Below are 26,970 nucleotides of genomic sequence, written 5' to 3'. Positions count from 1 at the left end.
TATCCTTTAGCAAAACAAAGATAGCGTTTTTTTCAAATAAAACAATCGAAACATATTAAATACTACTGATTTGGCTAATATGTAAATAAATTAATGAACCTAAAAAGGTCATTAATTTGTGAACATATTAATTAAAATCTTATCTAAAATACTCTAATCTAAAAGAACCTGTGTGAAAACATTCAATCAACATTAAATAGATACTTATTGTATTTACCTACTGTATTAATTTCATAAATTTGGATATCAGTATAAATGAAAATAAGTATTTTATTACTTAATAAAACATTGTAAAGTACGAGAAGGTAGATATTTGAATTTTTCACAAGTGGTAAATCTACTCTTATTCACATGATTTGATTGCGGAAGTGGGCGCTACATTCATTTCTACTAGTGGCAGTAACTTTTACAATTGAGTTGAAGCTGATATTTGCGAAGCTGGTTTGAAGAATGACGTTAGAAGCACGCACTCGTTGGGTTTTCCAGTTGAGCCTCGTCTCAACTCGTCTGTGAACGACCTTAGAAAGGATTATAGGATAGCATCTGATGCAGTAATTGACATAAAATACCACGGATTTTTGCGTTCTTGACTACTATGTCCTAAAAGTAAATGGAAGTCTATAGAAATATATATACGGGTAAATTATAATAGGGTAAATATTCGGGATTGGAGTCATAACAAATTGAATAAAAGATTGTAAAAAGAATGATGAGTGGCTTTTCCCATGCCAAGATAGTCTTGCAAAGGAAATACAAATGACCAGTTAAGGCCATGATTATATAGTCTGAATAAATACATAGGAATAAAATAGAACTTTGTTTGTAATTGTAACGTTTCCTTTTAACAACGTAGTTTTAAGCGATAGCTTTTATGTCATTAATATTATCAAACCCTTAATAAAAATATATCAATGCACGTGATACGTTTGAGTACAGAATCGGTTTAAGTGATAAATACATCAAGATTTCCAAAGAATGAATGGATTTATCTCATAGCGCAAAGTACAAAGTCACGGACCATCGCTACAAAGCATTTTAATATTTGTAAATTTAAATTTATTCCTATCATGATCCCTCGACCGGTTAGAAGAAAACGTAACGTGGATATTTAAAAGAAAATGTTCCTCAAAATACTCCCGAAAACGGTTGCGTACACAGCGCAGTCTGGCATTTAGTTGGCGAAGATGTCGTTCTTTCAATTAGTACATTCGCAGCATCCGTATCTATCAGTATTGTTCAATATCACATAAATCAATATTAATTTAGTGTTGCGCTCAGTTATAAACAGACATGACCGCGACAACAGATAAAAGTGCAACTGACTCTTTCAAAGATCTCGAAGTTTTTGGCAAATTCCAGTTATTCCAGTACCTTCTAATATGCCTTCCGTCAATGATGGTGTCGATGATACATGTTAATTATATATTTGTGGCCGAAGATGTTAGTCACAGGTATAAGTTACTTTAATTATATAATCGTTAAAATAACATAGGCATTAAAAATATTTTATTAATTATTCCAATATTAAAAAAGGTTTTATTTTATAATATTATAAAATTAATTAATAATAAATTAGTTAATCCGCCTTTTTTGTATATTCTATGTGAAATCGTCGTTAATTTTATTATATTTTTAATGTTTCATTTAAATTTAATATTTTCTTAAGATTTTCTTGGATTTCAGTACTATTCAAGATTTTCAGGAAAATAAAAATAAGACCTTTTCAAACGCACCGATATGGGTAAATGACTTATTATTCTTTACATATAATAATTTAGTTCCCTTGTGTTCCTAGTAGAACAGGTTTCACAGTAATATCAGTTCGAAGAACTTTTAAAAACTTTTTCATTAGAATATTCTCGCACTGTTGTCCTTTAAGTACTCTAAATTGAATGTAATTGACACGAATGAAATACAATTGGTTTCATAACAGCAAATTGATTTGAATTCGACCAGTTAATTTTTAAACTAGCTTTTGTAATTAGTAATGTCTTAGTAGTCTGTTGTATTAACATAAATATGTACGATTATTAATACATAAGTTTCAATCGTTAATAGAAGAATATGTCTGGTCCACCATGTTTTGTAATGGCTCTAATATTTAATACTATTCTTAGATATGATTCAGTAATTTACGTAACTACCTGTTTTATATGCATTTTCACAGATATTTGCCCTTAAAAGTTACAAAAATTATGAAATTAAGACAGTGACCGCCATTTCTTGAGTGACATTTGGCCGATTTGGCATAAATTAGATTGACTTAAAAACTTCGGCTGTCATTAGTGCCGTCATGAATAGATTTGACGAAAAATCGATTTTTTTAAACGATTAATGGATACAGCAGTGTCCTCTCGCGGCTAGAAGCTTTATACTAAACTAAACGTAGCGTGCAGATCAAAGAGTATAGTAACTATCTTTGCTTTAGGATATTATTTTATTTTGTTATGTTATTTTATTATTATATTATTTTATTGTTATTTTATTTTGTTCATTGGTGCATTTCTTTAAAACAATATCGAGCCATTTTTAATGCCTTTTTCACCAGTAATTAGTCAATGTAAATATTGTAATTTGATGGTTTAGGAATCTTTATTCTCATTAATTTCACATATTTTAATGAATGTCACACAGTTTTTAACCTATTCAACCTTTTACAAAAAAATGAATTTCATTTTAATGTATATAATACTGATTAATATGTAGAATGAAATATTCACAAACATGTAAATTCAGTGGTTAAAATATTTTAAATACCACCGCCATATAGGCGTGGCTTCAAGACAATAATAGCGGTAGTGATGTAATAAAACACAATGACATTTTATACTAGACACGTTATACGCCCACTAACTTAAGAGAAAACTTGAGCGAAACTGCTTTGATAGCACACATGCACGTTTTTTATTTTACTTACCTTTAACTACATAGACAAATGTTCTATAAGGGACAGAGATATTAGAACAATGTGATAAAAAAAGACAACTAGTGTTTGACCTTGCGTTTAAGTGTACGCAAACGTAAATATTGACCATGGAATATAGTGACCAATGATTACTTCAGTCAAAACGGGACATCGATTTTTTTATGTCAAATACTTTTTACTTGAAAAAATATAGTTAAAAATAATAAAAAACACGCTTTTATGATAAAATTATCTAAAAAGTAGAAAATAATTTTCAATATAGGTATCATTTAAGGAACAGTAAATAGTATAATTGTGCAAAAAATGTGGGGCGCTTTATGAAAACTGATAAATGGAGCCCCCCATGTTTTTTTTCACAATTATACTATTTACTGTTACTTAATTGACAATGGCAACGGTTCATTTCGGAGACAACGGCACGAAGCATCGAAAAAAGGGACTGTCCCGTAAAAACGGGACGTATGGTGGCTTTCCCATTGATCCGCATGCTTGTCAAAGACAAAGAAATAATGGAACAGAAGGTAAAAAATGTCCAAAACTGTCGATAATAGTTTTAGTATGTCGTTTACGTAGAAATGTTATAGTACAGTTTACCTAAATAAATTATTATTATATAAATATATAATTTGAAAGAATGTATCTATACAGATGTATCGACTGGTTTAAAATATACGATTTAAAAATTGTTTATATTTATTATCATAGATTAGTAAATATTACTCACTCCTAACAAGAAAATGTACCCAGTTTTGAGAATTGAAATAGTTGCGTAAAAAGTTTTCCCACGTCTCCGTGCTAAAATGTCTCTAAAATATTTGAAATAATTATTTATTTATTATGTAAATTACGCAGTATTAGTTATTTATTCGTAAATTTTCTCTAAAAATGTTTTTATTTGTCAAGAATTCAAAAAAGAACTTACTATTAAGCCGTTTGTGGCTTATTTCAATTTCAAGGCGGCGAAGTATCTTTACTAATCTATGTTTATTATTATCAGTTTTATTTTACACACGACCATTAATTGCAAAGTTGTGTAAATTTTATAAATGTACTAGCTGACCCAGCAAACATTGTGTTGCCATATAAATAAAAAAAATGTTAAGGGTGAACAACCCTTATCACTTAAGAGATATGAGAAATAGATAGTAGCCAATTCTCAGACTTACTGAATATGCGTATAAATTTTGGTGAAAATCAGTAAAGCCGTTTCGCAGGAGTAGGTACAGAGTAACTAACATTGTGACATGAGAATTTTATATATAAGATTCTAATTTTACCGTGTTTTTTTTAGGATTAATTTCTGGCTATACAAAGATTGTTTATTAAATTATGTTTAGGTTAAGGAAGAAATACGACCTTAATGATTGAAATATTTATTCAATTAAAGAAATTTTAAAATACCGTATACTATCCTATATAAATTTTATGGTAATATTTTTTATTATTTACCACAGGTATCGAAGGAAATTTAAAGATTAGGATACAGAATTTCCCATATATCGATTTTATTTTATTAAAATAAACCATAAAATGTTATATTTTGACTAAAAACACACTAATATAAAAATTAAGCAGTGGGATCTTAAACTATAACATACGACATATGAACATCGTCAGATTCAATAAAATGTCACTTCTGTTCTGTTGATCTATGACCATGCATTTTGCGTCTTTATCACTTTCATTGACAAAAACATACTTTGTCTCTTTCTGGTTACTCACGTAATCATGGCGGATCGAACACGAAAAATAAACAAAATTTAATAATTTCTCTTCATTTACGTGTGATAGGTGATTCCATGAAGTTTGTTTCTATTTCGAGCATAATTTTTGCATTTACGCATTGCACAAGAAGGCATTTTGAGGCTTTAAATTCAAAATAATGACGTTTAACGTGTTCAGTAACATTCGTGTGTATTACTACGCCGCGCGAGAGCGACTGGACTTGGCTGGAGTCGTTTTACACCACTTGCCGTATTTTGTATGTTTCAAGTTTTGCCCGCTTGTGGCGGATCTTTAGTTATAGATCAATGATAAAACAAAATACGGCTAATGAAAAGTTTTAATGCATTATAGGGGCCGTTAAGGATTTTGCAATATTCAATGTTATGCCAATGTATAATAAATATATGCTGCAAGTTTTGCAATGTCCACACAAATTTTAAATAAATCTTCTTTGGCGCAGGACATTAATAAAATAAAATGAAACTACAAGTGTCTCACTAAATAATCAAAATAATAATTTACTTAAGTATATATAATACATACAATGTAAAAACGCTTTCTAACGCTTTCTACACTCATAGCCCCACACTAGGATTCCCTGTATCGTGGGTGCTATGGACACACACAGAGACAAATACACAAACACCCAGACCCAGAAACAGAAATCTAAATTCATCATTTAGAAATCTGTCTTGGCCGGGGATCGAACCCGGGACCCTCTGCGCGTCAGACCGGCATGGTGACCGCTCCGCCACGCGGGTCGTCAACAGCGTAACAGCGCGGCGTAACAGCGCGGCGGGTCGTAACAGTAAAATATTAAGCCTGTGATAAGGTTGATAAGGTCATTTACAAATCTGATGTATCAAATTTTTTCGTCCTTGCCTTCGTCATAGATTTTTGCGTTCCGTATTGTGTTACATTTGGTTGTGATCTGCCAACATAGAGATGGTTCGATCTTCGGCTAGAAAATAATAATGTTGTTCAATTAAACTATTGTTTCGGATATGGCCTTAACCAGTCCTAATGGTAGGTAAAAAATTGATTTGATTTGATTAGAAGATTACTTCTAATCACTTTTTGCACTTTTTGAATATCAATACAACTACCACCACTTCACAAGGTGTTTCGTTATGGAGAAGATCCGGCGAAAGAAACTGTTTATACAATGACTCTCAACCTAGTAGTGATACATGTGGAGCTGGGGCTGGGGCTACTGGTCAGGTCTGAAATCACAGCGTTTTATCAGTCAAATAATCACTCAGCCTATAGTACGCTTTTTTACATTTACAGCGTTTGTCAATCTACGGTACTATAGGGGAAATCCATGCAAGGATCTATTTTCCCTAACTTCGAAAAATGATTAGTGACAATAATAATAATCCTAACACTTAGAATTCCGACACGATTTTGCGAAATTGATTAACGCATCTAACAGGCAATTTGCACCTAGATGAAGTAAATATTTATTACATATTACATGTTAAATGAATTTGGAAATACACCGCTGTAATATACGTTTAGCAAACAGATTCCCGGAAATTAAGTGTCAGTCAATGGCATAATAATACTTAATATAAACAATTTATAGACAAAAAATGCAATAAAAATAAATATATATAATGTGTTATCCTTTACCAAAACAAAGACAGCCTTTTGTCGAACAAGACAATCGAACCTTAGTACTACTGATTTGATTAATATGTAGGTACATAAATTAATGAACCTAAAAATGTTATTAATTTGTGTTTCAATGTCATTAATTAAAATCTTATCTAAAGTACTCTAATCTAAGAGAATCTGTGTTAAAACATTCAATCAACAGTAAATTTGGAGGCACGGCAGTGCCTCCGCCAAGTCGAGCCAAAAAAAGCGGCACGGCCGTACCATTCTTTTTAGGTATTGTATTGTATTATGTAAGAGAATTTTGAACTAATCCACACAACGATTGCCTAACGAGATGGTCTATGACGCAGTCCGGAAATAATAGTTTTAGATATCTATCAGTTATTACTATACTAATATATTTTACGACCCGTTTGTGTTGTTACTTATCTTATATATCTGCTATCGTTGTATTGTATAATTCGTAAAATATACAAACAACTTTTCCTGTTTACTGTGGGCATTGGTCTGTAAAATGTCAAAGGTAAATACTCTTCATTTGTAATAGTTGAGGAAACCTAATGACTGCTTGAAAGTGGATTGCAAAATTCCCCGACAAATTTTAATAATAAGTGAGATAATGTCGTAGTGATTTCGTTTAAATTAATGATTATAAGGATAATAAAATATCCTCATTCGAATATACAAACGAATTACTGTTATTTTCTTGCGGTAGTCATTTAATACTACTTCTAAACATTTTAGCATTATAAATGACATTTACAATAATGCAAGGTGTGGATTTAAAAAATAAAATTGGAAAAGTATTGGTTTTCATAATATAATAGCTCTGATGTAGACTCATTTGAGTATTTTTTATAATTTCCAGTTGGTACTTACTTTCCTATTTGGCAATTCAGTATTAAGCAGTTGAAAAACAATAGTGACAATAAACGTAGTTGAAAAATACTTACATCATGTGTGAGATATAAGAGATCAACATTACAGGCTAATTGGTGGTGACCCTAACATTATATCTGAATAATCTAAGTCATCGAATTATAATCAATACAATAAAATCACAGCACGGTCAGGTTTCTGTCAAGAACTTTTCAAAAATATATTCTCACCGCATACTAATTTATATCAGGTTTCTCATTTATATTTATTATACCTATTTGTTTGTTTGAATGAAGTTCCTCGCTACTAGTAACTTTGTTACTTATTTCCGACTTTTAATCATCCCCGTAAGAGCAAGAAGATGTCTGTAAATTAACTAACAAACTTCAGCAACTTATACAATAATAACAATATAAACTGACGGCTTTTTATATTTAGTCATTAGCACTTAGGTACCCTTCTAAATTCCAACGGCGTCCTATATTGCTAACGTTGCAGATTCAACGTCAGTAAAATCCTCAATCTTTGGATGAAAGTCCCGTCTAATTTGGTTGAGTAATTTCCTAAATTAGCTCGTACAGACAAAGAGACGTTTTTTATGTTTTGGCATAGCTGACGCTTTTTAGTGTCGGGAAAAAAATGACCTCAGAAAATTGCACTTTATTTTGAGATTACAGACCGAAACATGTATTTTAAAAATAGTTCAAAGTATATCTCCCTACATTTTATGTAGTTTTGGAAGGACGATGGCCGATCTATGCGTCTAATGTGTTTGTACTCGTGACTCGTGTAATAACAGTGTGTAATATTTTTTGTGGAGGACGCTTGATGGATGGAGATGAAAACTTCTGTCAACGTACGATGTATATAATATATAAATAACAATGACGTTGTGTATAACGTGAAAACTTGTCGTAAATATATTGTATTACTTATTATAGTTTCCGTTTTACTTGTTTAATAAATTTACATTGGGTGAACCAACTGGTTAGGAAAATAAAATTTATAAACAAGATATTAAAAAATAAATATACACAGATTTTCTAAATGTTACCTGTGAAGTAGGGGTAATAAATTCTAGAAAGTGTTATTTTATGGAAATTATTTTGAATGGTTTAATAAATAGCTAGTTATAGCCATTATTTTATAAAAAATCAATGACAATCATATTTATATGTAAACAACTTCTTTAAAAATAAAGTCCTGTATTTGACCAATATGTATTTAATATTTATATTTTAATGTGTTTTAACGATTTAGAGATCATAAACTATTATGAGACCAAAATATTTTAAATAAAGCGGACCTGTATGACGACCTCCAAATCGTACCTACAGTGTGTATTAATTTCATAAATTTGGACATTATCAATGTAAATGAAAATAATACCTATTACTTATGATTACATTGTGAAGTGAAGTGGTAAATCTGCTCGATGATTTGATTGCGGAAGTGGGCGCTACATTCACTTCGATCATTTAATGGCAGTAACTTTTACAACTGAGTTGAAGCTGATACCTGCAAAGCTGGTTTGAAGAATGACGTTAAAATCACAGACTTGTTGGGTTATCCAGTTGAGCCTTCAAGGATAACAACTCGTCTGTGAACGACCTTAGAAAGAATTTTAGGGCATAGCATCTGATGGACTCATTGTCATAAAATACCACGGAATTTTGCGTTCTTGACTACTATGTCTTAAAAAGTAAATGGAAGTCTATAGAAATATATAGGTATTCTGATAAATATTCGGGATTGGAGTCATAACAAATTGAATAAAAGATTGTAAATACAATGATGAACAGCTTTTTCCATGCCAAGATAAACTTGCAAAGGAAATACAAATTAAACATATAATAAAAATTCTTTGTTTTCATTGCTAGAAACACTCCATACAAAACTTTTGTCCATGTCAATTGGAATTAACATATTCCCATGATAAGGGTTAAAATACCAATACTGTGATTATTAAATCACATGAATTCGAGTGGCAGTTACAGGTTGTTGTGGTAACTGGAAGCCTGCATAAATAAATAAGTAAAATTGAACTTTATTTAAAATAAATGTGACATGGTTTCCTTTTAACAAAATGTCCATCAAATGTTTGTCTGTTTGTATGTTCACGTGGTTTTAAGCCATAGCTAACTCTTTTATGTTATTAATATTATCAAAGACTTAATAAAAATATATCAATGCACGTGATACGTTTGAGTATAGAACCGGTTTAAGCGATAATACATTAAGATTTCCAAAGACTGATGAATGGATTAATCTCATAGCGCAAAGTTCAAAGTCACGGACCATCGCTATACAAAGCATTTTAATATTTGTAAATTTAAATTTATTCCTATCATGATACCTCGACCGGTTAAAGGAAAATATAACGTGGATATTTAAAAGAAAATGTTTTGTGATCTGCGTATAGCCTACGTACATACTCCCGAAAACGGTTGCGTACACAGCGTAGTCTGGCATTTAGTTGGCGAAGATGTGGTTCTTTCAATTAGTACATTCGCAGCATCCGTATCTATCAGTATTGTTCAATATCACATAAATCAATATTAATTTAGTGTTGTGCTCAGTTATAAACAGACATGACCGCGACAACAGATAAAAGTGCAACTGACTCTTTCAAAGATCTCGAAATTTTTGGCAAATTCCAGTTATTCCAGTACCTTCTAATATGCCTTCCGATAATGATGGTGTCGATGATACATGTTAATTATATATTTGTGGCCGAAGATGTAAATCACAGGTATATTTTACTTTAATTATGTAATCGTTAAAATAACAAAAAATATTTGGTTAATTATTCCAACATTAAAATAAGGTTTTAGTTTGTAATGTTGTTATTGCGGCTTATTTTTTTTATTTACAATATTAAATCATTGTAAATTATGTTTTACAGTTAATTAAATTTGATATTTTATGATAAAAACAACATTATTATATAAGTGCCTATAGGCTCTTAGAAATGCATTTTATGTTCCTACTACACGTAGGTAGTAGGAATAATTATATTTCTTTAATTTTTACTTTTCAGGTTATTGAGATTTTGGTTATTATTGTTATATTATTGCATTTTATACTTATTAAATTCGAAACGAAGGCAACTTCTTCGAATAAGAACAATATTTTTATTGCAAAATTTAATAATCCGACGGTAGGTAGGTATGTGTCTAATAGTGGTAATGTAAACGCTTAGTAAATAAAGCGCAGGGGTTTAAGGGATAAAGACACCCTTTATTTTCGCTAACCTCGAGAATAATAGAATAGTAATTCTAAATAGAATAATAATAGGAGTTTGGACTTATAGCTCAATAGCCCGTATAACTTATAAGTGAGACATTTTATATGGTTTAGACATGTTAGGAAACGTTTTTATCTTTATAATAAATCGATTTTCTTGTTTTTCAGTACTGTATATACCTAAATTTTCCGGAAAATAAAAATAAGACCTTTTCAAACGCACCGATTTGGGAAAATGAGTTTTTAATCTTTACATGTAATAATTTAGTTCCCTTGTGTTCCCAGTAGAACAGGTTTCACAATAATATCAGTTCGACGAACTTTTAAGAACTTTTTCATTTGAATATTTTGCACCGGTGTATTCTAAGTACTGCAAATTTAATGTAATTGACATGAATGAGGTACAATTTGGTTTCATAACAGCAATTTGATTTGAATTCGACCAGTTAATTTTTTATACTAGCTTTTGTAATTAGTAATGTTTTAGTAGACTGTTGTATTAACATAAAATATGTATGATTATTAATACATACGTTTCAATCGTTAATAGAAGAATATGTCTGTTACCACCATGTTTTGTAATGGCTCTAATATTTAATACTATTCTTAGGTATGATTCAGTAATTTACGTATTTGGAAACCTTCAATTTGTATAAATAAACAAAATTGAAGTGTGTGACTGTTTTTTTTTCAGAAAATCTCCTAATTCAATCACGTCTTTAAGTTTATCTGTCTTCCTTTAGGGGTTTATCCTAGACAGATTTGAACCGGTTTCAATGAAACTTTCACTCAAACACAACTTTACAAATAATGAGCTACTTTTTTCGTACATACAATGTAGGCTCGTAGATATTTGAGAGCATAATTAAGACTAATAATAAAATTTTATTTAATAGTATAGATTTATTATATCGTCGTTATCCTTTGCAGATGCCTAGTGCCAGAATGTGATGGTAGCAATCCAACTGTGGATATTCCGGAATGGTGGCCAAAAGATGTGGACCCTAAATGTTTCAGACCCATTGTGGATGATACCAAATATGACCTGACCAATAAAACGTGTTCTAAAAACTCATTTGTAGAAGTAATTGAAGACTGCCGCGAATGGATTTATGAGGATAATAATTCTATTGTCTCAACGGTAAAGTGTTTTATATTCATTAATAATTTCTCACTAATTAGTAGGTACATAAAGAAAGCAAAATAACAAAGGATAGAATATTTCAAAAACATACTCACTACTTAAAAATAGGTAACGATAAAATTAAAAAGATTAAATAAATAATTAACCAAGTCCAAAAATACGTTTTGAAGAATAACTAAAATAAATTTTCAATTCGTAATACTTATATTTAAATAAGCTATCACCATTTTATGACCTTAAGTGATTAAAAAGAAATAAATTAAAAATTGAGAAATTCCTTATCCACTTAGAATGTGAAACGCAAGCTTCAGTTCCTATTTAATTACGAATAGTATGTGACGTAGTAGGTATAGTTAAAGTTTGGTAAAGTGGTGGGGGATATTTTTTTATTATATAACATGCATTATAAATCAGTAACTTAAATATTAAAATATATTAATATATGGTTGAGGGTTGGTTGAATCATCTTTAACGTATACAAAAGCTTAAACCATCATCGAATCCATCGTTAAAAAAATAGATGCATAATTTTAATTAAGGTTGAAATTAAATCATAAGAGTCATTCCATTTGAAATCATCTAATTCGTAAAGCCGACCCATTTTAGATTTCAGTGTCACTGAGGTAAATTGTTCTTTAGGGTCTCAAAGAATAAAATTTACACTACTTTAATTTTTTCGAGTGCCCGTTTCCGCGCATTTGGTTAAAGATTTTGAAAAATCGATATTTTCAAGCTTTATCAACTTTTGCTATAAAAGATATTTACCCGGTCGAAGCGAAATTCTGAGGGGGAAAGATAGTAGTTTAAGTGTAAGTAACAATAATTGACTCGGTCTCTAACAGCGTGCTGAAAATGAGTATTTTTTACTCATTTTTCATGAATTTCAATCGACCCTAGCATCTCAACTGTTGAGAATTAAATATTCATAGACCACGGAAATTAAAGTATACATACCATAGACAAAATTCACAATAACATAGACAATCTAAAATGGGTCGGAAACATTTTTTTTATTTTCAGTCGATTATATATGGAATGACTCATAAGCAACCTTATGTAACTCATAAGTAACCGTCTTTATTAGTAGTATATCGATGTAAGTAACTTTAACAGCTCGATTTCTATCGTTTTAATTTTCTTGTTTTTGTCAATTTCCATATCAGTCAAGGTCGACTAAAAATTGTGGTGACAGCGACAAATAAATTTCTGAAACAGAGAATTGTCACATTCCAACGCTATCGTCAAAGTTACTGTAAATTTAACTAGTTATAACACAAACTTTAAAGAGCTCTCGGTACAACCCTTAAACTAATATTACCAATTTAACAATACTCAGGAATAATGTCAGCATTGTCAAATATTAAATTGAATTAATCGGTCGAATTTGAATGACCAGAGACTAGTTTACAATTATTACACATTATTTTTTCCAAGGCGACGCTAAATCAATACTCCAATAATAAAAACAATATGTATTTAATATCATATTCATGTACCACATTGTTCTTAACGGAAAAACACATGATTTATTATACACGACAGAAATAGTTGAAGTAGGTAATGATAATTGTGCGCTTGTTTTATTATTACGTTTATGTATCATGAATTAAATTGATTGAACCTTAATTGAATTGACATTTCAATACATTTTAGTATATTTACGTACATGGTACCTACATGAATTAAATTGTATTGATATACCCTAGTCATATTTCTTAGTGTATTTGAGGTACTTAAAATAAAGCGTTATATTAACAACCTTGATTTATTACTTAATCTAATTATATTTGTTCTGCAAATATAGTACAGCTTATAGAATAAATTCAAACAGGTTCATTGAAATGTACGAACTTTATAAGTCGACGTAAGATAAATTGTTTATTCATGTCAATATAATTCGGTAGTAAATACTATAATCGCATGAGTACTCGCGTATCGTTCTATGGTACACATTTAGTATTTAGCACTGTTTATTATGAGTAAAGTGTGTATAGAGATCGAGAGAAAGTAATTGAAGATTTTATAGTATTGAAGAAATAAACATAATATTAACCCATTTCAAATCGAAAATAAACGTTTAAACGAAGATATAAGCATCTCTTCTGGAAAAACCAGTTAAAATATGGAATCGATTATTTGCTATCTATATAACCAGGATATTTGTGTGTATATTGGACGTTCCGTTAAAAGCCCGGGAAACATTCAAACGACGTCATAATTTATTAGGTTATGATATATTAATATGTTAACACGGAAAACTTGTTGTTTGTTAACTGTTGTTGTTTGTTAACCTTCACACACCTCTTTCTAAAAAATCTTCTAACAAAGTAAGTAGGTAGCTGCCTAGATAATAACAGATATATTTTCGTTGCAGCTCATATTTGATTGCATAAGACATTTAGGTCATTGTTCTGTGTTTAATAATGTTTACTTATTTATTGTGAGATTATATTTGTAATATATTTCAAATAACGCGTAACACAGTGTTATAAACACAAGGAGGTAGTTTAATGTTTCAGTTCGTCTAGGTCACTGTCTCCTTTATAGTTCATTTCATGATGCTTTGAACTTGGATATATCTAAATTTGGAAAATAATATGTATAAATATATGATATAATTATACATATTATGCGTACATCGATGAAATGTCCAGGCATAATTGTATAAGAAAGAGTACAGGAACTTTCGATCAAGAATACTAATTGTGGTATTGGTATTGTTGATCGAAGACAGGAACTATAAATTTTCATTAAATTATACCTAGGTATGCTATTTGTGATGCGCTTGCCCGTATTGTTTCCCGCTATTAACATTATCTGTGGCTTCATACAAAATTCACATACAAATTACCATCACTAAATATTTTAAATTCAAATGAATGTGGGTGTGGGAGTAGAACAAAATAGTTGTATTGTAACAGCATGAGTAGGTATATTTTAGTGATATTTATGAACTAATCGTTTAATTGATTGGCCATATTGAGTGATAACATTTGTTTTTTATTTCTTTTAGCTGAATCTAGGCTGCCAGTCCTGGAAATCCACTCTCGTCGGAAGCATTCATAATGCTGGTATGATTGTCTCCATGTCCATTACGGGATGGATAGCTGACAAGTAAGATTATTTGTAAATATTTTTAGTATATCTTTAACAATGTTTTATTTAAAAAATAAACGAGCTAAGTCCATTTGATGTAGCAGTGATAGCCTTGTGGTTAAGAAACTCAGCCTCTTGATCGGTCCGATGTTCAAATCCCACGCACCTCTATTTTTCAAAGTTATGAATATTTCACATTAATTATCACTTACTAAAACGGTGAAGAAAAACATCGTCAGGATACCTGCATACCTAAGAAATGTCAAAAAATGTTCTCAAAGGTATGTGAAATCTACCAATTCGCACTTGGCCAGCGCGGTAGACTATGGCCTAATCCTTCTCATTTTGAGAGGAGACCCGTGCCCAGCAGTGGGACAGTAATGAGTTGATGATGAAGTCCATTTGATGACACATACCTGGTCATTGCTGTCAAGGGACTTCTGTAACAAGGAATGCAACGAGCAAATTAAGTGCCAACTGAGACCGGTTATTTGTTAATCTCAGGACCAAGTCTAACTTATTTTGTTCTGCTTTACAACTTTAAATAAAATAAATTATTATTTCTAAGTATAAAGGCATTTTAATTAATGTTAATTCAATTATATTTTTTGTTCTAGAGTGGGTCGGAAGCCAACTATAATTATTTGCTCAATTGGAGGGGCAGTTGGATTAATTAAAGTATTCGTGACTAATTACTATGTTTACTTGGCTATTGAGTTTTTGGAGTCCGTTCTAGCTTCTGGATTGTATACAGTGGCAGTAGTTTTATGTGAGTGGAATATTTTTTATGATATATAGAAATAGCAAACAAGCACGTCATTCACCTCATTGCAAGGGACTATTCTCGATTATGTACATCAACGCCAAGTATGACCGACCAGAGGTCAGCCACAGATGCGTTTCTGATTTTATGGACCAAGTTGGAGCGCCTCGTAAAAAGTCCATTTTAGTACACCATTTAAACACATCAGCGTTCAAAACTGCCCTTACAAGGTACAAATATGTGTTGGTTTACGTTACGTACGCGTTTTTAGTAACGCCAAAACACAAAGTTAAAAAATCCATCTATCCATCGCTTAGCGCATACTAATTTCCACTTCGATTATTATCATCTTGGTGATTTCGAAATCAATTGGAGACATCCTAAAAATTATGCTACATTTCAAGATCTCATATAGGTATGTATACTTACATAGTGGCGTCATACCGCCCTTCGAATTAGAGCACACCTGCGCTAATGTAAATCAAAAATAAATAACCTTAAACATGTAATCTATGTGACGTATGTTTTTCCAAGGATCAATTCTTCTACTAGGCAAAATCTAAGTCGTCGCACGACTCCATTACCATACTTGACCTGCTGCTATATATTATTATCCTGTTTAACTTTACCTAAAATTGTAATGAGCAAATATTATGAAATCTTTAACGTTAAATCGAATGTCTTAAGCTCAATTTTCTTCAATATTATCCAACTTTTATCATAATAGTCTACTGCATTATTCGAGTACGTATCGGTAGACATGAAATTTTTTTTTCAGAAATCTTAGGCATTACCTTGCGATTATTTATTTCCAAGTTTTTTTTCCTTTCAGTAATTGAAGTCGGTGGAGACAGCAAGAGAGTGATGGCTGGAGTAATATTTTCGTACGCAGTTTACGTGGGAGAGGTCCTATTTGCATTTGCCGCAATGGGTCTAAAGTACTGGAAAACCATAGTATTAGTTATATACTCACCCATGCTCCTATTTCTGTCATATACATTCCTGCTTAGAGAAAGTATTCGATGGCAGATGATTCGTGGCAAAATGGATGAAGCGAAGGATACGTTGAAATTAATAACGAAATTTAATAAATTAGATGTGAGTGCTCAAGAAATAACTGAAGTAAGCAACACGGATCTGCGTTTTAAATTTAATGTGATGGTCCAAAAAGAGAAAGAAAAGATAAAAGACATTGTGAACTCTAAAGAGATGATGATTCGATTAACTGTGACATCTTTTTGCTTTTTCACATCAAGCTTCATCTACTATGGTTTAATGGTCCATTCTGTGTTGCTACCGGGAAACAAATACACGAACTTTGTGCTAGCATCATTGACGTCTTTTCCAGGCGATCTTATAGCTTTCTACTGTTTTAACAAATTTGGCAGAAGAGTGTCACTTCAGGGTGGTTACATTTTTTCAGCAATTTGCCTTGTGGTACAAACCTATTCACCTGATTGTAAGTATCTACATATTTCTGATACATTTTTTTCTAATTTTACTTTAAAAGTAAAATAAAACCCATAAAATAATATGCCCCGAAATACTGTACTGAAAATGTAAAATTTTTATTTTAAGTTTGAGTGCTGTGACTGTCACCTCAGCTCAAGTGACCTGAGTTGCGAATGAAATTGGTTTTGTAATAAAAACTTACGTATTTTCGTTTTCGTAAAGAGATAAAATCCTGCAAGTTTCAGAAACTTTTATTTATTTATTTATAAAACTTATCAATCTAAATAAAATTTTAGACGATGTAAAGATTTTTTCTACCAAGTCAAGTCAAACCTTTAAAACATTTAAAATGTGCAATTCAACGAAACGATTTGGCAATAATTACATTAATTTAGGGATTTGATTAATTTTTGATTCTTCTGTAGTATACATACAACATGACCCTTTAGTAATTCTCGGTTTTATACTTTAGATTCTTATCAGTAAATAAATTGTGGAGTAATACTGGCATTATTTTTAATTAATTTAGAAAAGCTCCTGAACATAATTGCTTATTAAAAAGATTGTAATTGAAATAAATTTAAACGTTAAAATAATAAATTTTGGCTTGACATTATCTTTAAATACCATAGTTGATCTAAATCAATGTATCCTATTATTTATTGTAAAAATACCTATTTACTATTTAATAAATTGTGAAGTACTTATATCATCATCATTCTATATCTTACTGGTTTTATGTGATTTCTGCAAAGATACCTGTATCTACATTAAGCAAATTGGAAATAATGACGCACATAAAATACCTTAAATTGACAAATACCTATTATATAATATACCTACTAAGGCGCGGCTTAATTTTTAATTCACAAACACGAGTAGAATAATAACTATAATAAACAATTATGTAAAAATGTGTGCGTCATATATGTTTGGATTCTAATGATGTCTCTGATTTCCATTGTATGTGGTATACAAGGTTTATGTAGCTGTTTGTGTAGATCGTAACAGCTGATCTATAAGTTATGAAATATTGGGCGCGGTAGTTGGGTGACCGTTAGTGGTTAAATTTATGTGTTTTCGTTCTTCGGGGGGCATATTATTATATTATTATAATTATATTGAAATGAATAACAGCCATCTCAAATCTAGTCGGAGGCCTCACGCGGATTTCCCCAAGATTTGGTTTGACCATTAACTAGGCATCTCCCTGTTATGAGAAAAGAGGTGTAGATAGCAGTCTAATAAACAGAGTTGTAATCATACAAGGGTATGACACAACTGCAAAATAAAACAATGTAGTTTTTAAAATTGAAAAAATAACCATTGTTTCAGCAATCACATGGCTGAAGATCTTATTATTCTTACTCGGTAAACTGGGAACATGTGTCTGTTTCACTGGAATATACACATATAGCTTGGAACTGTTTCCCACAAGTGTGAGAGGTTCCATGGTGGGCTGTGGCAACACCGCTGCCAGAGTTGGCAGCATGCTGGCGCCGTTAACACCTTTATTGGTATGCATTTTATCATCTCTATTCTTAATATATAAATAATGGGTAAAATTTGTTTTAACTGTAATTTCTGACAACGATCAATCAATTTTAATGAAATTTTGGGTATGTGGTTAGTTTCTTCTTGAATTGAATCATCTAAGTATTTTTAATACTAATACCTATATTAATGCATCATAGGTATTATTTAGGGCCAAGTCAGATAGTGTGCTTTTATCACTTATACTGTCATTCTGTAATACAGGCCGTTAACCCACGTATAGGAAAATATATTTATAAAATGCCTACAAAGGATTAAAAAAATAAAAACGATTGTACTTGGGTAGCGACTATTTTTTGCCTAGTACAGGTCATTGAGAAAAAAAGATACCTGTTTCTGTAATTTATGGAGGTTAGACGCTTTAGATACGTCGTATATCGACAAAGTATATCTATCGGTTAGATTATTTAATTTTAATATGTTATATTTCTATTCAAATTTTACAGATTAGGCACTTGACGGCGCTTCCATCGATCTTGTTCTCATGTACTGCAGTGATAGCCGCCTTACTGCTTGCTTTGACACCAGAAACCAAGACTCTTCCGATGTTTGATACTATAGCTCAAGTGGAATCACATAAAGTCAAAGTCATGACACATTTGTAAACAAACGTCTGAAATGTTCTATTAAGTTAATTAAGGTAGTTACCAAAAGCTGAGATAATTAATTTAAGTAACATACAATACTGTATCATCACTCATACTCAAAGTCATAAACATGGCAAAGCGTTTTTTCGTTCCCTTAGTACCTTGGAGCTAACAAAGCCGTTTGAATTCCAAGTAAATACAATTCTTAGAATTGTACTATTACGTAATTATAAGTGCACACTAGAGCTAACGCATCACTGTATTATAATGCTCAAAATCAATCATTGTTATAAATGCAAACTTGAGCAAACGCACTGCTTTAATGTAATTCTCAAAATTAAATTCTTACATTAAGTGCTAAATTTTTACAATAAGACCTTAATGGGATTATGCACCAGTGTAATATAATGCTCAAAATTAAATTGTAACATTGTTATGAATGCGAACTTGAGCTAAATGATTTTAATGCGCGATAATTTGAGACTTGAGTCACAGTAGAATTCTTAGATAATTAAACCAAATTATCTAGAGTAGAATTAGATCCTTATAGTGTGCTCGTGCGGAACGTCACCGTGGGATGACTGTTAAATATGGAAGAAAAACTAATATCAGTTGTTTAATAGACTCTAAGAGATTATGTTTGTATTTAAATGAATTTCCAAAGGAAAATTTTGTACATTGTTCAAAGTAGGTGTATAATGTAATATGAGTTGTCGCGCATCACGCATCACGCATCGCGTACGGGTAGTAAGTATTTGTCAAAATTAAATTGTTTCGAAGATACAAATGTTCAGTTGAGCTACCCCATCGCTGTAATGTCACGCTAAAGTTGAATTATCAATTTGCAAATGTTTAATCTTCATACCCTCTTTAAAAACTGGATAAATTATAATAAGGGAATATTTAAAAAATGGACGGGATACATTAAATGAATCCTTTTATTGAAATATTGATGCCGTACCTGTTCGTGCCTGAGTATTTATAAGTAATTCATAAAACAAAATATATTTTTGCTAAAACCAAATATTTAAGTTATACTCTTTATGTACTTCAACTTACGGTGAAAAGCACCAATTAAATTAAACGTGCAATCATTTATTTTCACTATAAAAATGAAGTATAATAAAATATAAGTAAAAAATATGTTTTATTATTGTTCAATTCCCTTTCTGCGTTCTTATATAATGTTTCTTAAATGAATAGTTTTCTGAATAAAATATTAATTATATGTAGATTATCCTTACGAAGCGTGATGTAAATGCTAACTTTATTGCTTTATTTGGAAAAGGTTTTAAAAATGCTTGTACCTAATAATAATAAATTGATTATAATAATATGTAACTCATATTAAGTCATAGATTAAGTATAAAAATAAATATAAAAATAGATTAAGTATATTATTAAGTAATAAAATAAAATATACGTTGCGTATAAATTACCCATTAAAGCCTATGATTAAAGTATAAAGCATTTTTTTTTATTTTGGTTTAAGGATTATCACAAACGCATCTAATTATTTTACCTCTAGTCACTTACATAACTGCTGCTTTGTCCTGAGTGCTTAACTGTTAGATGTGGCAACGCTCAAGTAAGATTTTGATTCTGTTTGAGGTTCAGGGCGTTTTCAAGGAAGGAAGTGACAACCAACTACTTTCATTTACAAATAATTTAATTTCAATATCAATTCAAATTCTTTTCAAAAGCGCGGTTATTTTCATCAATACATAACATTTTTTATCTGTTCTTGTTCGCGATTAGAATCGATATTATTCGTTTGGAATCGATTATTTGTGCTTTATTTTTTATTTAGCCTTTACCCAAACCTTTTATATTTAACTATAGAAAATAAATGTAAATTCGTGTATTTCAATTTTGTTTATGAAGTGCATTTAATTTTAATGATACTTTCTAAATAACAATATTTACTAACACTATTCTTATATTTTATCTGTTATATTTTGTCTGTTATCTGTGTTTTCTATTCCAGTTCTTGCTTGACATAATTGACATTTTCACTTCAATTTTCACGGATAACCTGTAGGAAAACGATGTGCGAAGTGTTTGCGGCTTAAATTAAATTTCATATTGGCTAAGATCTCTTAAAATACTTGTGAAAATGGATGGCTTCGAGATTAGAGTTTCGAGCAATATAAAGGTATGTTATTTCCAAAGTTTCGTGGTAGTGTGAATGTGAAGTTTTTAATAGATATTGATTATTATTGATTGACCATGTTTCAGGGGAAGGGGTTGTTTGCTACGAGATCGTTCCGGACTCGGGACGTTATCCTGGAGGAGGACCCGCTGGTGTCGTGCCAGTTCGCCTGGAACGCCGCGTACAGTTACTTGGCATGTGATCATTGTATGCGGTAAGTAATTACTGTCATTTGTTTGTGTTAGGATTCACTGGAGGAGAAAATGTGATATAATGTATGGGCAATGTGCTTTTTGTACTGTACTCCTTGAAATTCAATTATAGGTTTTCATATTTTACTGATGTGATATTGTTAATAAATTAAATTAGTTACTACAAAAAAAAAACTTAAATCAGGATCGTTTAATGTCTTTTATTGGTGTTGTGATGGCATTTTTATGGTGTTTATCAAAAATGAATAATGCTGACCATTTCTCTTTTATGAAATTTATTAATTGATTGTTATGAATTAAATTAGAAACTATATTATTATTATTAATTAATCTATACTATTATTAATATTACTATTAATTATTGTTTATTGATTTAATTTAGAAATAAAAATAAAATATATGAAAAAAATCCATTCCAACTAAATTTATTAACTCTCCATTCATTATTTGTAAATCAAAAAATAATTCTGAATGCATTAATATTATACTTGTGATATACAAAATTGTTTTAAATACATTGACTTATTAATAATTTACCAAGAATCACATTTCTGTAAACAAAGGCAACAAATAACATTTATGCTTGAATTCTAAAGTAAGTCTAATAAAAATATATGTATCTGTTAAGGAACAGCTCTATTATAAACTATTTTTATAATGTTACAGACCACTGGAAACCCCAGAACAGAATGCAAGGCGCCTCGCCTGCAAGCCGGATATAGTATTGCCGCATGCTGACTGTTATGAGATAGATCTGCAAACCATAACGAGCTGTGACCAATGCAACTTGCAGTACTGCTCAGAGGAGTGCAAGCAAGTAGCGAAGACCAGCTATCACAGCCTGTTGTGCTACCAGGAGACTGATGCGCAACATCCCATTAATGTCTTGTTGGATACTTGGAAGTAAGTTGTATAAAAGATTTCAACTATTTGTTTTTTTTTACCTACTTACATGCGGTCACCTGATGGTAAGTAGTTATTGCCGCATCAACCTCATAAAATAGTTTATTTTAACTGAGGTCAGCCACAAATGTGTTGCTACTCTTTAGGACAAAGTTGCTACACTTCTTATAAGTACCACACCCTTCAAAGAGGATCACAACAGCCCTAATCAACTTTTCCTAAAAAAATAACTCTTATTTTATTATACAATTTGTATAATGTAAATAATCAAATTATAAACATAATTAATCACTCATTAAGCTTATTTAGTTCCAAGACAATAAGTTCTCAGAATCAATAATCATAATATAATAAATATAGTCACTTTGATTGACACAAATCAAAACAAGATTAATAGGTATCTATCGAAATTCAAGGTAGAGAAACAAACTATTATACCAACGCTGTTGTTTTGTTATACGATTAAACACAATTTATTGCCAGAGAAGTGTTTATATTAAATATGAATCCATTTGCAATCAATGGACATAGGTACTCTTTGCATATCTTTGTCTCTTTATAAGATGCTGGTTTATATTTAATGTGACTAGGCAAAATCGTCTACTGCTAAGCAATTTCAATACAGTTTGTTTCAATCTGATCCACAAAAATTTGTATATGCGGATACAGGGATTTTTTTTAACTGAGCAAAAAATCTTAGTGAGGTTGTCTTATTATCTATATATCTTATTGTATGTATATCTTATTGTATCAATTCACTTGAGTATGGATTGAGCATAACACCGACACAAGAAGCATTTAGGCTGTTATATCTTTTAAAGGGTAAGGTGTACTATATGTGATCTTCCAATATCATTCAACAATGATTATGGAATGACCTGTAAATCTGGTTAGGTGGTAGGTATTAATAATCTCTTATTGTTTGTAAATGTATGTTAGTCACTTAAAAATATTTACTACTAGTTTTTGCCCGCGGCTTCGCCCGCGTTTAAAAGAAAATAATATGACATACTAACATACATAAAACTGAAAATTTGTACCTTCATTGGATTGACAGTGGCGCCATCTGGCGAAAATTGGTCATACCAACTCTGAAACCTTCGTGGGCTCATGGACAACAACTTTGCTAAGGATCATTACTTGATCAAATGCATAGTTTACGATTAAATCCTTACTAATATCGATTAAAATAATCGAATTTTTGGTCCAAAAGACAGTTACTTTCGAATTTATAATATTAGTAAGGATAATATTAGTAAGGACTTGTAAGGATCAACTGTATTATAAACATAATCTATCAATAACATTGTTAAAATTAACAAAATATTCAATTGTACAGGCAAATGCATCTTCCGCCTGAAACAACCAGCATTCTTCTCATTGCTCGCATCTTAGCCATGATTCAGTTGAGCAAGAACCCAGAGGTGATGATCGGGAAAGTGAAGGAGTTCTGCCATCGTTCTGTCAGTGAGGACGCAGAACTGACACACAAGTTGTTGGGAGAGCAGTTCTGCGAGCAGTTGAGCACATTGAGAGAATTGATGAATAATGTTGTCAGCGGGGAGCATATACAGGAGGTAATTATCTATAAATAGAACTACTTCTAGGCAATTGTACAATGTTGCGTGTACTGCAAGCTATCATAATGATTTCTTAAACATCCTGACATGATCAAACAGCAAATTGATTCTTTATGAACGTCAATTCACCAAAGTACCTCAGACACAACCAGGCTAAATGTAAAAACCATAATAATATGTAATGGAAGTTAAGTTAATTGGTCACTAGTCACTACTTTCCATGCACATATTATAATAATCAACCCCTAATAGGCACAATAGCTGAAGATAGGCAAAAATGCATTCTTACTTTTGAGAAAAACTACAAAAGCCCTTAGAATGAAATTATTAGTACTTCACAACATCGATTAGACCTATATAACATTGCTATCATTTATAACTTTAAACAATTTTTAAGGTTAAACAAACCTTTTCTCATTATAGAACAGTGTAATATACTTTATGTATGTTTTCTTTCTAGTTTTTAACACAAGAGGGATTCAACTCACTGATGGCCCTTGTGGGTACCAACGGACAGGGCATAGGGTCTAGTCCACTAGCCCTGTGGGTGAAAAATTGTTTGGAGCGCACCATGTCTGATGATGAGAGGGCACAGCTTGAGCTGTTCATTGATAGACTGTACCAGAAAGTGGAGGAAGGTAGGAATTACTGTCTTCTCTTTAGGTTGTCATTTTTATACAAAATTAGTTGATTCATCTACTAGAGGCTCATTGGTGGCTTTTGTAAATGTATGATCAGTTTCTTAATATATATTTTTTATTTAATATTCATTAAATGTTTGTATTAATTGTGTTGCAAGGCACATTTATTGTACTGTGAAGCATAATATTAAAACAATGAAATAAGCTAACATATACTATTTGAACTTAAATTGTGACTGTTTGTCCTATTCTGTGCATATTGATGATGACTTGTGCCTACTGTTCAAGTTTTCATATCTGAGTAGGCTCACTCTATAGCTTATAGTTACTCTCAAGCTTATATGCAAGCGTATATTCACAAGCTTATATGCAAGACTGATTTGATTTGATATGAATATTTTGGCTTTTACGAAATGTTTTGCCATTCTGGTTAATTTTTCCATAAATTTCTTATCAAACACGTCCATTACTTACTAAGTTATAGACCGCGCCAAACTTCAAGTCCGCTCTGAAGTTAATGCGCGCAAGTCTCACTCAGATAGCCAATGCGGTCGAACACAACTACAAGCATATACTCTGTAGCAACGTAAGTACCTGTGGATGAGAGCGGGCAGCAGAGGGTGCCGGGGGGCCGCGGTGTCTTCGTCTCGCTAATCTAATCTCTCTAATATCTACAATTTGCTATTGCGACGCGACACGTTTCTATATTCGGAGCGGGCTAGTAGTTTGGTGCGGACTCTAACAACAAAAATTTACGTACATACATTAAGTACTTAAAATAATGAATGACACACTCATTTTTGTTTCACAGAGTCAGGCGAGTTTATCAACACTGAAGGCTCTGGGCTATTCCGTCTACAGAGTGCTTGCAACCACAGTTGCGATCCCAATGTGGAGGTGTGCTTCCCGCACGGCAACCACAGGCTGCAACTGAGGGCCCTGAAGCCCTTGATGCCGGGCGACGAGATCTGTATCAGCTATCTGGATGAGTGTTCGTTGCGGAGGTCGAGACATTCGCGGCAGAAGGTGAGTTGGTATTTGTTGACTTGTGTTGATGTGAGGGTATTGGGTAAAATCAAAATTTTCAGCTGTTGTTTGGCTTTGTGAGTTGAGTGTGCATTCACTAGTGAAGGGTGCAGTTATGCGTACTCATTTTCTTAATTGAAACAACCATTTCAAGGTGGTAGAACTCTTTGTGGTTTGACTCCGGCGGAAACACCGCTACACCTGTACTTGAAGGGTGTGATAAGGGAGACACACCTTTCTGAGGTTCACCTACATAGACTTCAGGGGTAGCGGCAATCTGTAGCAGGGTTATGAGTACTACAATATGGTTTTATTGTCATTTAAAATATCAAAAATAATAGGTAGAATTTAGAGGGTATGGTTTTGGGTATGGGTATGACCTTCAACAAGGTAGGTTAATGTAGACACAATTTAATGCAAGCAGTATTTATTTTTGTATATTAATATTTAACACAAGGTTACATTATAAATAAGGCATTACACATAGAATTTTGTTAAAAACTGTATTTGTCTTTCAGGAGTTGGCCCAAAACTACCTGTTCCTTTGCTGGTGCCAGCGTTGTGTGAGCGAGGCCTCGCAGCCGGAGTGTACCAGCGAGGAGGAGATGAGCGATAACGATAACGACGCGGACGACTGATGCTCCAACTGGCTCGCCTTCTGCCTCCTCGGACTGTGAACTGTGAACTGTGCTCGGCTGTAACGCTGTCCATACAATACATGCTGGTTTAAATATTATATATAAAATTCTCGTGTCTCAATGTTAATTACCGTACTCCTCCGAAACGGCTTTAGCGATATTCACCAAACTCGAAACTGTACCATTTCTCATTTTATTTTATTTCTTTAATTATACATATAAAATGACTATATATAAAAGACAATATAAGTACAATCATGATCTCAGTAGTGTCAAGTTTTGCACAACAGTATGTGTAACTAATTCTTAAGTTGATTTATGCAAGTTCCATTTATTAGGAACTGGAGGGTATATCTTTATTTTAAATCATTACTTCATAGAAAAAAACATTTCGTACTTTTTAATGAACTCTTCTAGTGGTAGCATACCAGCACAAGATTGTTATAGCAGGAAAATGAGAAAAATAAACCATGTTAAATGTTACGTAAACAGTATTGTATGGACAGCTCCTGAATGTTGTATTTTACATTCCTTGCCCCCTTTCGATGACGGCACTAGCAGACTAGGTACTTTTAGCATCAGTGATTCGTGTTTTATCGATTATATCGATGTTATCATCAATAAAACGTGAATTTGCTGCGTTTGATCACAGAATCAAATACGCGCATTTTAGGGCATTACGTTTTTTGCGTTCAGTTACTAAACTAACGCTCAAACATGAACGTTTGATCACTGTATCTAGTTTCCAAGCAGCTAAATAGTTGAACGACGATTCTTAAAGTAGTATGTCTGCTAGGGCTTTAGTTATGCTTTCCACTGTGAA

At 31.8% G+C, this 26,970-nt stretch overlaps 2 protein-coding genes across 4 annotated transcripts; both read left to right on the top strand.

Moving 5' to 3' along the window:
• Positions 1-1,275: 1,275 nt before the first annotated feature.
• Positions 1,276-20,299, top strand: LOC140745001 (organic cation transporter protein-like). 3 transcript variants are annotated; one of them, XR_012102611.1, is made up of 8 exons: positions 9,518-9,905; positions 11,330-11,540; positions 14,557-14,657; positions 15,257-15,408; positions 16,235-16,861; positions 18,190-18,371; positions 18,855-19,739; positions 19,795-20,296. XR_012102611.1 is itself a non-coding variant. In XM_073076741.1 (7 exons), exons 1-7 carry the CDS (start codon positions 1,291-1,293, stop codon positions 19,011-19,013), a joined length of 1,593 nt encoding a protein of 530 aa, XP_072932842.1. In that variant the 5' UTR covers positions 1,276-1,290; the 3' UTR covers positions 19,014-20,299. The 3 variants fall into 3 exon arrangements, 2 of the variants coding, with proteins under 2 accessions (XP_072932842.1, XP_072932841.1); XM_073076741.1 differs by lacking the exon at positions 9,518-9,905 and adding an exon at positions 1,276-1,451 and having other exon boundaries at positions 18,855-20,299; XM_073076740.1 differs by having other exon boundaries at positions 18,855-20,296.
• Positions 20,300-20,999: 700 nt separating this feature from the next.
• On the top strand, positions 21,000-26,747 carry Smyd5 (SET and MYND domain containing, class 5). Its single transcript, XM_073076738.1, has 7 exons — positions 21,000-21,150; positions 21,234-21,361; positions 22,026-22,262; positions 23,602-23,839; positions 24,303-24,480; positions 25,295-25,509; positions 26,028-26,747. The coding sequence occupies exons 1-7, from the start codon at positions 21,112-21,114 to the stop codon at positions 26,145-26,147; spliced, it is 1,155 nt and encodes a 384-aa protein (XP_072932839.1). The 5' UTR covers positions 21,000-21,111; the 3' UTR covers positions 26,148-26,747.
• Positions 26,748-26,970: the final 223 nt, after the last annotated feature.

Source organism: Epargyreus clarus, unplaced genomic scaffold, assembly GCF_041222505.1.
Source record: "Epargyreus clarus isolate Ecla_fem2 unplaced genomic scaffold, WU_Ecla_fem_2.2 ptg000009l, whole genome shotgun sequence".
Lineage (NCBI taxonomy): Eukaryota > Metazoa > Arthropoda > Insecta > Lepidoptera > Hesperiidae > Epargyreus > Epargyreus clarus.
This window is presented reverse-complemented; position numbering and strand designations above follow the sequence as displayed.